At 35.7% G+C, this 16,014-nt stretch overlaps 1 protein-coding gene across 10 annotated transcripts in view; it reads left to right on the forward strand.

Annotated features, from left to right (window-relative positions):
• LRRFIP2 (LRR binding FLII interacting protein 2) overlaps window positions 1–16,014 on the forward strand; it is a 133,210-nt gene that overhangs the window by 57,418 nt on the left and 59,778 nt on the right. For 3 of the 10 annotated variants that reach the window (XM_030812138.1, XM_030812137.1, XM_030812140.1), the window contains exons 5-6: window positions 2,732–2,788; window positions 2,887–2,931. The exons of 6 other annotated variants lie outside the window; for them this stretch is intronic. In XM_030812138.1, the coding sequence (XP_030667998.1) occupies window positions 2,732–2,788; window positions 2,887–2,931 (102 nt within the window). Of the gene's footprint in view, window positions 1–2,731; window positions 2,789–2,886; window positions 2,932–6,524; window positions 6,594–9,351; window positions 9,394–11,472; window positions 11,539–13,388; window positions 13,464–14,757; window positions 14,809–14,889; window positions 14,935–15,775; window positions 15,824–16,014 lie in introns of all 10 variants that reach the window. One more of the 10 variants, XM_030812145.1, reaches the window with a different exon arrangement.

A 16,014-nucleotide genomic window follows, 5' to 3' on the forward strand; every position in this document is an offset into this window, starting at 1 on the left:
CCAAATGTTTTGCCTTTCTGTGTGAGAGTGGTCCTACTTGTCAGGCTCTTAGTAGAATATGTGTTTTGAATGTTTTTGGTATAATTAAAATTTGCCTTGAGCTTGCCTTACTGTTTTACCTAAACGTATTTGTCAAATAGGTTTAGAGAAGTGCTGTCAAGTATGGTAGCCCCATGTAGGTAATTAAATTTAAATTTAAATTGACTAAAATTAAATAAAATTTAAAATTTGGTTTCTCAGTTGCATTTCAAGTGCTCAGTAGCCACATGTGGCTAGTAGATACTACATTAGCACAAACATAGAACATTTCCATGGTCAGAGAAAGTTGTATTGGACAGTGCTTATTTAAGGTATAGTCTGTGACTGTGGAATAAACTATACTCTCTGTCCAAATTAACTGACCTGTATGGGGGTTTATATTTTATTCTGTAGTTTTCGGAAGTCTTCTTAGGCCAATTTTTCAAATGGAGCAAGAAAAGCTGTTTAAATATAGAGGTACTATATATCAATACTTAATAAGCTATTTTAATTTATAATTATTTTTATTAATATAAGGGGCATAATTGAAAGTATGACTTCATCTGTCTTTGCTGCATCTTTAATGGGATGTGCTCTTTAGGTAAGGTTTTTGAAAATGCTCTTGTGTGATAGATGGAATGGAAAAAAAGCTAGAATAAAGGGAAGATTAGACATTAAGCCATATATTTACCCTAGTACCCCAAATAATATTGGAAGAGGCATGTTGAGTTAACTCACCTTTATAGTAAAGGCTTTTTAAACTAACCAAACTAAGTAGCCTAGAACTGATGACCACTTACTAAGCTGTACCTGCCCTGCTAGGCTAACACACATGCCCCCAAAACTTTTGTGGTATCACTTGATAAAGAAAGGGAAGAAATTTTCTTGGCTTCTTGCAGACTACATGTGTCTATTGCATAACAAAAAATGTAAATCAGTGGCCAGGCATGGTGGCTCACGCCTGTAATACCAGCACTTTGGAAGGCCGAGGAGGGCAGATCCCTTGAGGTCAGGAATTCGAGACCAGCCTGGCCAACATGGCGAAACTCTATCTCTGCTAAAACAAAAAGTAGCCGGGTGTGGTGGTGGGTGCCTGTGGTCCCAGCTACTTAGCAGGGGGCCGAAGCACGAGAATCGCTCGAATCCAGGAGGCTGAGGTTGCCATGAACTGAGGTCGCGCCACTGCATTCCAGCCTGGGCGACAGAGCGAGACTCTGTCTCAAAAAACAACAACAACAACAAATGTAAATCAGTGATGAATTCCTAAAGATCAGAATGATAAAAATAGATTCAATTAGAAATTGAATCATAGTAGTGCATATAAACAGATTTCAGCATAGATTTGGTCAAGGGCATCAGTCACAGCAGATGTCAACCAGGGAGTTTTGAGGCATTGATTCATTTTGCAAAACTACAGCATTGATAAGCTGTGAACCCAGTTGATCAGTAATGTATAGATTTTCAGTCAGTGCACATTACTTTAACACTTTGGACTTGAAATTCAGAAAGATCAGAAATTCCTTACTGATTGAAATGATTAGGTTTTAGGGACTAGCCATTTTATCTCACATGACTCAGGCCTTAATGCTCCATTGCTAGTAGCTAAATGTGGAAAAGTTTAGAATTACATTTAAGTTAGTCAACTGTTAGACTACTATCATTTTTTTTAAAAAAATCTGCTTATGGCATTATTTGAGATAGCTTGACCAACTCTAAAATATGTATGTAATTACTTCTAAGTATAAGTAGTTTTTCATATTAACAACACACAGTCAGGCTCTGTTTCAGTTAGTTCTTTTCTAGTTAGAGTGGTGAAAAAAAATCTTTACAGTAAGTGCAAAATTATAGTCCAAGTATTTTTAGAATCATATACTGTCTTAAAATACATCAGTGATAATGTAAACACTTCTTCCTACCTGCATAAACTGATGATCACAATGAAAAAAATAGATTAATGTCTTTTTTTTAATGCTGAACTCAAGTTCTCTTTGTTAAGTATACTTGCACATTTTTATCTTGGTATATTGAACTCTCTTGGTCTTAGACAGACCATTCCAAGTGGTCTGACATACATACTCCTGATAAAATAGGAACATTGCCAAGATTATTTCTACTTTCTTTCCAACCAAAGAATGTGACTGCCCCACACATACACACCATGGAATACTATGCAGCCATAAAAAAGGATGAGTTCATGTCCTTTTTTGGGACATGGATGAAGCTGGAAACCATCATTCTCAGCAAACTGTCGCAAGGACAAAAAACCAAACACCGCATGTTCTCACTCATAGGTGGGAATTGAACAATGAGAACACTTGGACACAGGAAGGGGTACATCACACACGCGGCCTCTCGTTGGGTAGGGGGAGGGGGGAGGGATAGCATTAGGAGATATATCTAATGTAAATAGCGAGTTAATGGGTGCAGCACACCAACATGGCACATGTATACATATGTAACAAACCTACACTTTGTGCACATGTACCCTAGAACTTAAAGTATAATTTTAAAAAAAAGAAAAGAAAACTAGTACTGCTATATTGAAACTTACACACACACACACACAAAGAATGTGGCTGCCCCTAAGTCGTCCAAACCTGCCTGCTTTCAGGAGTTGTTGCTGTGCTGTTAACTGACTGCTCTTTGCTCAGTTGTTCTGATAAACAACTGTCTGTTCAGTGATTAACTCTCCATGTACTTTCTCCTTTCCCAGGAAGATTCGGAAAGGGCCAGGTATTCCCACCGGTCCAGTCACCATCGTCCTTATCTGGTTTGTAATAACCTATACACTTGCCTCTAATACTTTTCCTCATTAGCTTAATGCAATCACTCACAAACTTTTACTGTGTTTATTTTTATTTTTATCAGGGAGTTGAGGATGCATTGTCCATTCGAAGTCTTGGCAGTCACAGGGTTGGTATTTTAACTTGTCTGCACAATACAAAGCTTACGTGTGAGCTTTCTTCAATATTGTTGCCTAAACAATCTGACAATGTTCATATATTTCTTTGCCTTTTTAAAAGAAGTATAAAATATTGGCAAAGACCTTTCACTGGAAAATGATGCTTTCTTTCAAATTATCGTCATAAGTAAATCAACTCTAAAATAATGAATACTTTATTAACATGGGTCTAATCTCTTTTTTTATAGAAGGACCTTTGATTTTGGAAAAGTGTCACAAAATAATTAAGATTGATCTTGTAGAATAACATTTGTTTGGTTCTAACTTTCAGACTTTTCCTACTTTCATATCTTAAAAAATGACAATTTATTAAATGCAAAATAGCTTTGGGGCTTGGATGATTAATTGTAATTTTATTGTGTGGAAAATTTGAACAACTGATTTAAAAAGTTCCCTGAATATGTATAGGAATTATCATGCTTTGACATTTTGATTAACATTTTATAGAATGCCCCAGGTTGTTTTTTGCATGGATTGTTATAAGTCAGGAGGAAGGAGAAGTCGCTCCTTAAAAACCCTTGTATTATGCCAAGACCCTAATTTCTCTCTTAAAAAAGTATGCTTTACACCTTAAAGCAGCAATTTTATTTTGCACATTGATAATGCTGTATGAATACTTTCTTTTTTTCCATTTTATTTTATTTAAATTTTTTTTATTTTAATAACTTTTAGGGTACAATTGCATTTTGGTTACAATGCTGTATGTATACTTCCATGTAGTTTTTTTAATCAGTAAAATGATCTTTCATGTTAAAGTCTCTATTTGTTAGTTTTCCCTGACTGTAATTTTCTTTCTACCTTGTATAAATGATAAAAATAGACTCTAATAAACTGAGTGTGCTCTGGCATACTAGTTATTGACATGTTTATATTCATAAATATAAACTCCCAGCTGGCTATTTTTCTTGGTGAATGTTCTCCAGGCTGGTTATTTTTCTTGGTGAATGTAATGTACTGTCTTTTTAGAGTAAGTTACTAAGCTGGTTACTAAATCAGGAATATTTTAGTTGTTAGATTTTTAAGAATATTGGCCAGGTGTGGTGGCCCACACCTGTAATCCCAGTACGTTGAGAGGCCGAGGCGGGTGGATCACCTGAGGTCAGGAGTTCAAGACCAGCCTGGCTAACATGGTGAAATCCGTCTCTACTGAAAATACAAAATTAGCCGGGTGTGGTGGCGCATGCCTGTAATCCCAGTTACTTGGGAGGCTGAAGCAGGAGAATTGCTTGAACCTGGAAGGCGGAGGTTGCAGGCCAAGATCGTGCCATTGCACTCCAGCCTGGGCAACAAGAGCAAAACTTCATCTCAAAAAAAAAAAAAAAGAAGAATATTAACAGATCTTTACAGAAATCTAAGATAATTGACAGCTTATAAATGATTTTACAGTAGAAAAATTTTAATAGTGAATTCATCATACTTCTCCCTGGAGATATAGTACTTTTTTTTTTTTTTCTCTTTAAATATTTTGAAAAGGCCAGGAGCGGTGGCTCACGTCTGTAATCCCAGCACTTTGGGCCACTGAGGCGGGCAGATCACCTGAGGTTCGGAGTTCCAGACCAACCTGGCCAACGTGGCAAAAACCCCCGTCTCTACTAAAAATACAAAAATTATCTGGGTGTAGTGGCTCACGCCTGTAATCCCAGCTACTTGGGAGGCTGAGGCACAAGAAATCCGTTGAATCCGTGGGCGGAGGTTGCAGTGAGCTGAGATCGTGCCACTGCACTCCAGCCTGGGTGCCAGAGTGAGACTCTGTCTCAAAATAAAAATTAAAATAAATATTTTGTAAAGAATCATATAGGGAGTCAGTCAATAAAAGCTTTAAAGTCGAGTCTCAAAGGCTGTGAAAATAATCCTCTTCTTGTATTTATGGTTTTTTCCTTTGCTTTTCATTATAATGTTTGTAGTGTGTATTTTCACACAGTTGTTATTAAGCTGGTTATTTGTAAATTTGTATGTGACCTTAGGAAATCTGATTATATATTTGTTTAACTTAAAGGTAGAACCAGCAAAATTTGAACATTTGGGGGCCTTTAAAACAAATCTGCAAACAAAAAAATTGCAGTTAAACCGATAATAACTATATACCCAGAATGTATATAAAGTAATCAGGTTGATTTTATTTTTATGGCATTTGTGTCATTAAACAAATTTAAGATATAACTCCAGTATTTAATTTCATTATGTTAATTTTGAAAATTTGTTACTATGGGATAGAATAAAACTCCCAGTATTTAAAAACGTCAATGTATAAATGTAAAAATTAATAAAAGTTTTACATCCTAGAGGAGATTCTAGTACATTACTCTCTGTGAGTATACATCTAACACAGTTTAAATGTTTAGACTTCCCTGGAACCAAGTCTGAAAGCTCACTACTAATATCATTTAAAAGAAATATAATTGAGATAAAACTTTTTCTGTTTTACCCAAATAATATTGAGAGTTCTAAGTTTTCATCAAATTATTTGCTTTTAAAATAACTTCTCCATTAAGCTGAATTGTTAGACAACTTTTGTCCTCTGTAGAAATAAATGTGATGGCCTAAAACACTGACCTAAATTTCCTTGTGGTTTGCTATATAATTTTGGAGTTATGCATTTCTCAGCCAGTTATTTTTAAAAACTTAAGGCCGTGTGCTAAGAGGTCTAATACTTTTTCAATGTAGTATTTGATGTGTGAACATTAGCAGTACCTGAATGTGAGGTGGATATATTTATGGTCTTATGCTGCATTCTTAGGACTTTAGGCTTCTCCTTTTGTCCAATTAACTTTCATATACTATCTTTTTGAAAGGTGGCTTACCAGAAGCTATATGGGCTGGAAATGTTGGTGTCAGTGCTATAGACATTATGTATAAAAATAAAAACAGCAAAGGTAGTTCAAGACTGTGAATGGTAGGATTGGGGGAGGGAAGATTAAATCAAAGTTAGGAATTTAGAATTGAAACAATCTGTGTCTATTAGTTTTGTATAATGATTGGATTATTAATAGTGCAGAACATTGGTAGTTGCTTGGTCATTGCTTTATACAGTGAAATACAAGAAGACAGTAAGGTAGAGACCCAAAATTAGAAAATGAAGTGATCTTGGCCAGGCACAGTGGCTCATGCCTTTCATCCCAGCACTTCGGGAGGCTGATGCAGCAGAATCACCCAGGAGTTTGAGATCAGCCTGGGCAAAGTAGTGAGACCTTGTCTCTACTAAAAATAAATAAATAAAAATAAAATAAATTAGCTGGGTATGGGGCTGCATGCCTGTGGTCTCAGCCAGTTGGGAGGCTGAGGTGGGAGCTGTCCAGGAAGTCGAGGCTGCAGTGAGCATTGATTGTGCCACAGCATAAAAATGAAGAAAAAGTGATATTGATTGAATCAGAGCAGTAGGGATACATTGCCTTTTCTCATTGGTGGAGATTTTTACTGTTGCATGTATTTAGTTACTATTTATATACCAATAGCCTTGGTATAATTTTAATGAATTTAATTTTTAAAATATACTTACAATTTTGTGTTTTATCATTTACTATTACATTGTTTAATTCCATTGAAGAACCCATCGAAGGATATAACTGGGACACTTTGGAGCAGAGCCAGTACACCCAAAAGGAAAGACACCATGGTGTGTAGCCCAGGAAAATGTGTGGTATTAGTGTTACACATTCACTTTTGACTTTCAGTGTCCTGGATATGTGAGTAATAGGTACATTCTAATAGAGATTGACACTTGCTGAACTTTGTTCACTGCATGTGCTTTCTTTCTAGTTTGTTTCCTAATGAAAACTTTCAGGCAATTTTGACAGTTAAAATTTCTTTAAAAGATTACAATAGCAAATTTTGGATTTTTTTTTTAACTTTTAAAGCTAAAAACATTTCTTTTTGCTCTATGGTTATAGCATCAAAAATTTGGAAATGAGCCCTTACTATTTTCACTTTTACCTCCTTTGATGAATCTTTCTTTTCTTTACAACAATATAAATGCCAACTTTTACTTATTGGGGTGACTTTTTTTGTTTGCCCATTGTTCTAGTAGCAATTGGTATGCCCATATTATGGATTTTCCTACCAGATAGATTCAACATTTTTTTTTAAACCAGCTGAATTCTACATTATATTTTGGAGAAGGAAAATTGAAACAGGTTGATTCCAATTTGGCTTGTTAAATCCTATGCCTGTATAAAATGCCACTGGTGCTACAGAGAGGATGATAAGAGGAAAGACAGCTACTCTTTTCCATGAACTTACCTGATTTGGAGGATGGAATAGCTTATCTGCTAGAATGTGTGACTTGAGTAATACGTGTTTTGGTCATGGAGGTTTTTTTTTTTTTTTTTTTTTTTTAGACAGAAGGGTTATATATTTTTTTAATTTAGAAATTTCTGTAGAGAAGCAACTTTATTTTTGGGCAAGTGTCACTCCGTGGTAAGTGACATTTTACTTCTACACAGCTTAACAAATGCATACTATTATGCATTTTAGAAAATTTTGTAACAAGATTTTGTTACACATGCAATAATAATATTTTTTATTGTGTTTTCTGTTAGTTTCAGGATAATATAAGAAAAGCATGCAGTACAGATATTTTGCTCCAATAAAATTGGTATTTATTACAATAACATTTTCAGTGAATTTATACCAGTGGTAAAATGGTACCACTTAGTCTGATACTTATGGAATTTATTTTTTGAGGTTTCTGCAATGTTTTTTGTATATGACCATTTCATTAGGCATGAATGGAAGGGCTTTATTCTGACTGAACTATTATTTTAAGGTCTTATTAGAACTAGATTATATACTTTGATTTTCTAATATATTTTAAGCTTTTTAAAAATTGTGATCTTTACAACCAGAAATACATTTTACACCATAAATCAGTATACACATGAAGATTCATGCATGTGGATTTGTATATATGTAAAAGTATAGAAAATACATTATTGAAACAAAAGTTTCACAAAATAATATTTGCACTTACTTTGCACAACACCCTCTAATATTTTCTCTTCTAGTTTAGTTTTTAAAATGCTGGTTGAGGGCAGGGTACAGTGGCTTCTGCCTGTAATCCCAGCTGTTTGGAAGGCTGAGGTAGGAGGATTGGTTGAGCCCAGGAGTTCAAGACCAACCTGGGCAACATAGCGAGACCCCATCTCCTAAAATTTAAAAAAAAAAAAAATTAGCTAAGTATGGTGGCATGTGCCTGTAGTTCTGTAGTTCCAGGTACTTGGGAACCTGAAGTGGGAGGATCACTTGAACCCAGGAGTTCGATGTTGCAGTGAACTATGATCAAGCCACCGTACTCCAACCTGGGCAAAAGAGTGAGACCCTGTCTCAAAAAAAGCTGGTTGAACCTACTAAGTTGATTTTATGAACTACTGATGAATTGCAACCTATCCTTATGAAAACGTTACTTTAGATTGGGTTTTTTAATAGTATTTCTTAAAATTTTAAATGAATATAAGAGTTGGAAAAGAAAGATATTTTTATCAATTAGTATTTAAACTACCTGAGGAACTTGTTCATTGCTTTTATTTGTTTTATATATGACTTTCTGGGTAGATAGCTTAAAAATATAAACTAGAATGCTTAAGAAACGATGTGTTTCTTAACCATAGATCTACGTAGTTACTATTTAGTTTTTTTTCTTTTCCTGGATTTGAAATGTGGTATTACACATATTATCTTACTTTTTAAAAGGATCCTACATGAAATGTGGGTGTTCTGGTCTTATGAGTTTTGTATGTTTTTCTTTGATTTATATTCAGTGTCACACCTGTATGTATACTGTGCAGTTCACACTTTGACCAGATTTCTCAAAATGAGAAATCAGCATTTTCTTGAGGAAGGACGTTTTTAGGTGTTTGTTCACAAGCAGATCCAAGGGAATGTTCCCCATCTTGGTGCTGCATTGTTCTTTTGTAAGCTTGACCATGCTTGTTATGTGAACTTGCCTCATTGCCTGTTCATCCTTTGCTTTTGCCATTTTTCAAACAATAGGAAATGATGTTAAAAGTGATAATAATTTTCTTAAAAAGCATTTTTGACTTTAGAATGCTTAATTCTTGTATTTAAAGGCTCCCTTAGAATGTTTTGTGCTATAGTGTACTGAGATTGAATCATATCACTACTACTGATTATGAATTGTGTTATTTAAAAGAAAAATAAACATACAGTTGTGAATATACATACAGTTTAGCAACACTTTATACTAGAAAAAAGTAGGAGGAAGAATTTTTTTAATTCAACTGGATTAGCTTTCATGTTTAATAATTTTTTATTTTAAAATAGTGCTGGATTTTTAATAACCTCAAATATTACTTCCTCTCTTCTTTATATTTCTGAATTTGGAAACAAACCAACTTTCATGTTTTGCTGAAACCCAGCATGATGTGTTCAAGGATAGATCATCAAGACTTTCATCATTAGTATGTAGCGCATGACTTTGTGTTATATGTGGAGTTTTACTTTATAAACATCTGTTGATGCTAATTATAGAATATGACTAACTTTCATGGCTTTGTTATGCACTTTTGGGGAAAATGTGTGACTAACAAAGCAAAAAGCTAATGTTTTGTGGTTGCGGCATGAATAGTAATTTTTTTCTTTAGGATTTCAGAATTAGACACAAGTTATTCTTATCTGTTGAGGACTAGGATTGGTAGTAATATCTTTTTTTTTTTTAATTTTAGAGATGGGGTACCTCTCTGTCAACCAGGCTGGAGTGCAGTGGTGCAATCATAGCTTACTGACTGCAACCTTGAACTCCTGGATTCAAGGGATCCTTCCACCTCAGCCTTCTGAGTAGCGAGTACTGTAAACATGTGCCACCATGCCCAGCTAATCGTTTTTTTTTTTTTTTTTTGTAGAGATGGGGTTTTGCTATGCTGTCCAGGCTGGTCTGGAACTTTTGGTCTCAAATGATCCTCCCACCTTGGCCTCCCAAAGTGCTGGGATTACATGTGTGAGCCATCATGCCCAGCTGGTAGTAATATATCTTTTTTTAAAATGATGAGCCACCCACCTAACATATACTCATTGTCATTCTAACACTGTTAGAAACATGTCTTTATGTTGAGCACAAGCCCAAACTGTGTTTTATGTTGTATTCCACAAAGCTAGCAGGTGTGAAGTTGCTGGATAGAAAACATCCAGTAGTGTTAGAGGACACCTAAGACATCAGTTATGTCCAAACATTTTGGTTTGATTTGGTTAGTTTTTTATGGTATGTCATTAATCAAGGAATTTAAGTTGTAGCTTGTTTTTCTTGGGTTAACATTTTGTCAGTAGGTTGCCTGAGTTTCTAAATTACATAGACATCTCTTAAAATGTTCAGAGTAATATATAAAAAGATGCATATTCAAAAAAAAAAGAAAAATGAGTTTTTAATCATTGATTGGGGATACAGCTATATATGTATGTGAGATGGTTTACCTAGAGCAGTCTGTTGCCTTTGGCTCTTGATAGGTAGGGCACTTCTAGCCACACTCCCTTATTTCAGGCAAGTAGTATGTACCTAGATTAGATTTCTTATCTACCAATTTACCTATTTAGTAGTATTGCTGGCCTTAATTTCCCCATATGTACTTGGCTCTGTACTCCTAGGAAAAGTTAGGTATTGAGACAATCCTGTCTTCAAGGGACCCTTTTATAAGGTGACCATTTATGGTATGCTGGGCAATCCATACCATGTTGGTTGTTTTCCTCCTGAGCATTACATACTGTGGATTCACTAATTTGGGTTAAGAGTACTGTCTGGGACAGTTTAATGTCGTGTTCTTTGTTCTCTCAGTCCTGTTTTAATTGTTCCAAAAGATTGCTTTTTGACCTTTAGGTGAGGAAGACTATAGAAGGAAATGAAGTATCTTGTTACCTATACCCTTTAGCCAGAAGTGGTGTCTCATGCCTGTAATCCCAGCATTTTGGGAGGTTGAGGCAGGAGGACCACTTGAGGCCAAGAGTTCAAGACCATCCTGGACAACATAGCAAGACATTGTCTCTGCCTGTCCCCCCAACCCCAAATTAACTGGGTGTAGTGGTACATGCCTGTGGTCCTACCTACTCAGGAGACTGTGGCAGGAGTCTAGGAGTTCTGGGCTGCAGTGAGTCATGATTGTGCCACTATACCCCAGTCTGGGTGACAGAGCAATACCCTGTTTCCATTGAAAAAGAAAAAAAAGTCAGAGGGACTCAAGTATGGTGTGAAGGTCTCCACAAATATCCTGCCTGGCTCTTAGTTCTAATCAAGTTTTCTTTAGCTGGCCAGACACACAGATGCTTGGCACAGAGGGAGGTGAGGGAGGAATGCAGATGTGTAGAGAGGCCAGGTAGACTAGCTAGTAAAGTGCAGTGAATCGTTTACTAACCTTTGGGAAATAAATTGCATGTAAACTATTGTGTATCTCATATAGACCTTTGTGTATATAATTTGAAGATGAATTTTATTAAATTATTTTCATAACTTCGCTATGCAATCATTGAAGTTAATTTGAAATATTTACTTCCAGAATCATTCTTACAGTCACTCTCATGGAATGAAGAAGAGGTCTTCTGGTTCTCATAAAGACCTACTGGTTAGTTCTGTTGTCTCTCATATCACAATTCACGAAGTACTGTTAGGAACTTAAGGATTATGATTGCTTTGGTGTGCTACTAGGACATTATTGAAACTTGATAATCTGCTGAAACATGATTCATCAGAAATTTTAAAATAATTTTGTTTTCATTTGCAAGTTTTAGTGTTAAGTTAACATGTGCAAACCCCAGCAGCCAGAGTTAGTATTATATCACAAGAAGCTCATTAACAAGTATTTTCATTTATGAATTGTCCTTTGGAATATACCTCAAGAATAGGTTTAGTAAGATTCTCATCCTTATTTTAGGAATTTGAATTGATTTAGTTGTGGTATTATGGGCCGTAACTAAACTCACAAATAGGTTTCATTCTAAAAGTTTGTGTTTTGGGAACTTGGAATGCATTTTCTAGTTTCTACAATAAATATGTAATGGCAAAGTTTCCATACTAGCTTGTTGAAAACTCTTTAACCTATAATGTAATTAAACTACAGAATTAATATACTCTTTATTCTAGTCACTTTGTGAAACAACACTTCTTTTTTCTTTTTTTTTTTTCTTTTTTTTTTTTTGAGATGGAGTCTCGCTCTGTCTCCCAGGCTGGAGTGCATGGCGCGATCTCGGCTCACTGCAACCTCCACCTCCCAGGTTCAAGCGATTCTCCTGCCTCAGCCTCCCAAGCAGCTGGGATTACAGGCATGCGCCACTATTCCTGGCTAATTTTTGTATTTTTGTAGAGACGGGGTTTTGCCATGTTGGCCAGGTGATACGCCCTCCTCAGCCTCCCGAAGTGCTGGGATTACAGGCATGAGCCACAGTGCCTGGCCGCTAAACAAATTTCTGTGAGGAAAATAATGTCTCCAGAATGCCCACTTGGTACATTGGGAACACCCATTTCCTGTTAGGCTGCAACAGTACTGGCAAAGGAAGTGCAGTTCCAACTCTTCGCTAATTCAGGGTTCCCATGGGTTGGATGGGGAGAGGGTTGGAAGGCTTTGGTTGGTAGAAGGGAGGAGAGAAGGGAGAATGTAATGGGGAGGACATTAACGTGAGGCCCTGGAAGGCAGGGTCTTGGGATCTCTGGGGAGAGGTGAGCCTTAGTGCCTAGTTGAGGGTGTGAGTGGGGAGTGAGGAGTGGTGGGGAAGGCAGGGCTAGGGGTGGTAGGGATGGGGTGGGAGTAGGGGTGTCCTCAACTCCACTGTCAACACTGATGGAGTCTTTAAGTCAGAGATTGCCTAAATTTGCTTAACCTTGAGTAAAAAAAGATGGCTAGAGAAGTTGGGAAGGGAATTTTATAGATGGTTTTCTCTCCCTCAATTAGCTATAATGTATACTATTGTTTATTTTGTGCATTGTATAAATGAACCTGCCATAAGTGTTTTAGATCAAACCATATTTATTGTGCTCTCTCTTTTGTTTTGGTAATTTAATTTGTCAGTTTATTTTGACAAGTAATGGGACTAGGAAATGTTTGGAACCAAATACATAGCTCTTTAATAACTTCTGTGGCTTTGCCAGATGGATTGTAAAACTGGTAATTATTCAGTTGTCCAGGAGTGTTCAAGGACTTTCTTAAGTATGGCATGAGAATAAATTGTTTTCATTCCATTTTGTCTGAGGGTTTATTGTCTTGTTTTTAAATTTAAAAATTTAGTAATGTCTTTGTTTTAAGGGCTTGAAATAATTGTCACTTTGACTTAATGTGGTATAATGATTTAAAAACATTTTGGAGAAGAAGGGATTTGGCAATATCATATTTTGCCTTTTTGTGTTCAGTTTTGCCTTTGTGTGTTGTTAGGTTATTAACATTTAGCCTAAGAAAAATGTGTTTAATTTTGCTTTTTGCAGAGTGGCCTCTACTTTGACCAGAGAAACTATAGCAGTCTTAGACATAGCAAACCCACCTCTGCCTACTACACTCGGGTTTGTCTAAACTTTTTGGCTTTATGTGTTTAATTCACTTTTAACATATTTCTAATCTCCCCATTTTGCATTTTGACTAGCTGTAACTAATCTAAATGGCTACGTATATACTAGTTTTTGGTAACTGAATTTATATAGTCTGTGGGAGTCTCTTTAAACAACGGGAACTATTGAATCATCATGTTTGTAAATCAGTACCATTAAAAACATTTTTAAATGAAGATGTTTAAATGTACAAAAAAAGTTCAAGGAATAATACAGTGAACATCACATATCTATCATTTAGATTATGTAATTCATTATATTTCCTTTATCACATAATTATCTATTTGTCCCTCTAACCATCAATTCATCTTAGTTTTTGATACATTTCAAAATAAGTTGTAGGTATCCATATACTTCAGAGTGGATACCCTTTTAAAAAAGCTTACATATAAAAATGTAAACTACACGTGGCATGAGAAGAATGTAATTATTTAATGTTAGAATCTCTTGTTTTTTAAAGGCATTTGACACATCATACATTTAAGACACATTAAATGTATGGCACACAGTACATTTAAAATAATTTTGTTTAAAAAACCTGCACACACAACTTAAGTACTCTTATTTTTCATCTCTGATTGGGTTTGGTGAAAAAGAACTTGAAAAGTATGTCCTCAGATGACATCAGGATAAGCAAGATTTAATTCCTTTTAAAAACATGCTGTGTCCTTTTAGTGCATGGATTCATTGACTAGTACAATTTATCTAATTCGACTAAGGCACTTTGTCCATGGCTTGTTTTGAAGAACAGGTTTTCTAATCTGTTTGGAAAAGAGTGTTTGTAGAGATAACTTGGAGCTTATTTATCTGGTTCTCCAAAAATCAGTCTAAGCCAGTTAGGAGTTGGTCATAAAATCACTGAAAATATCATAAGAACTGGGTGAGTGGGATGTGGCCACTGTTTGCCACACTCCGGTGCCATGGCCCTCTTTCCCTCAGTGTTTTCTTACTTGCCATTCCATATCCTAACAATAATGCTCGAAGACCAATGGGACATAAACATATTTATAATTTATAGAAAACTGTTTCAGCTGTTTCTTTCTTATCCCTTACAATTAATATTCAAAACAATTTCTAATGACTTAAGTTTTTCCCATTTCTTGTGTTTCTTAACTACCTTAAACACTCAAGAATTGCTAATGGATTATGGAGTATAAAATCATAAACTTAAGTCCTCTGCATTCATGATGGTGAGACCAATTCATCTTTGTTTTTGTTTTTGCTTATTTATTTTGTTTTTCTCTCTTAGCAGTCTTCTTCCCTGTACAGTGACCCTCTGGCAACATATAAGAGTGACAGGGTTAGTACTTTCTGAGGAATGTTCTGCCTTCAGAGCTACCAGTTGCTTTTTTGGGGGTTTAATAATGCACTTTTTTCTTAGGCCTCTCCTACTGCAAATTCTGGTCTGCTGAGAAGTGCCAGTCTGGTTTGTATTTTCCTCTTCCAGTGTGTGCAGTGCTTGTGGGGTCAATGTCATGGTGCTAGCTCTATGGCTTGACAGCTTTTCTCCAAAATAGTTAAGAACACATGATTTTAATGTCATGTATACTGCAGAATGTGCTGCCTGTGCTTAAAATATACAACTTTAGGGTATTAAAAATGAGCATATTCCTTTCACAGAGGGCTGTTGGTAGCCCTTGCTTAGAATCAGTTTTTTTAATCTAGAGAAGATAGATTTGCTTGAGTCCTACCACACTGACATACTTTTGTGAGATGGCTGCTTATGGAAAGGATATTGTTTTTCTTTGAGACAGTTACGATCTTGGCCTCTGATACTAGGATCTAATAAAGCAAGCTGACTAGAAAAGTAAAAGCAGTAGCTCTGTGTAATGTGTGAGCTGTGAATTTGTTACTTTCAAGCTGTTTGTTGTGTTGTGGCCTGTTCTAGTGGACTGGGATCCTGAGTTTTTATAACTTAATTTTATTGTAATAGTAGGCAAAATGCTCTTTGTACCTCAGTTTCCTTTCCTGCTCTGTTTCCTCTTTTGAGAAAATAAATTTATACATGTTAATTCTCCCAGTTTCATAACATGATGGTGAAAGAAAATACTGTAACCAGGGGTGTTTTTTAAAAAATGAAGTGTAAGGTTGATAGCAATTTATGCATATAAATGAGCATTACCACCTTCAGGGTTTTCATTTTGGGAGGCTATACACTTATATCGTTCTCCAAAACTTTTTTGGTACTGAGTATTGTGAAAACATTAAGTCATTTTCAAAACAACCTTGATGCTAAACAGCTAAGTGATATTTCCTTTGTTCCTTAGGCATCATTGTACAATGGTGGATTATATAACCCTTATGGTTCTCGAACTGTAAGTCTAAATAGGGGAAGGCGGTGAAGAGGAGGGAAATGTGGGTGGACAGAGTTTACTTTCAAAGAAAAAGTCAAAAATTAAAAAAAAGGAAAATATACAAAGAAAAAGTCATTTAATCTGACCTGGAATTACTCTCTAAGCTGTGATCAAGTCATTCACCTAGCCAGTTGTGACTCTCACCCAAGCTG

The sequence above is a fragment of the Nomascus leucogenys genome, chromosome 4 (assembly GCF_006542625.1).
Source record: "Nomascus leucogenys isolate Asia chromosome 4, Asia_NLE_v1, whole genome shotgun sequence".
Classification (NCBI taxonomy): domain Eukaryota; kingdom Metazoa; phylum Chordata; class Mammalia; order Primates; family Hylobatidae; genus Nomascus; species Nomascus leucogenys.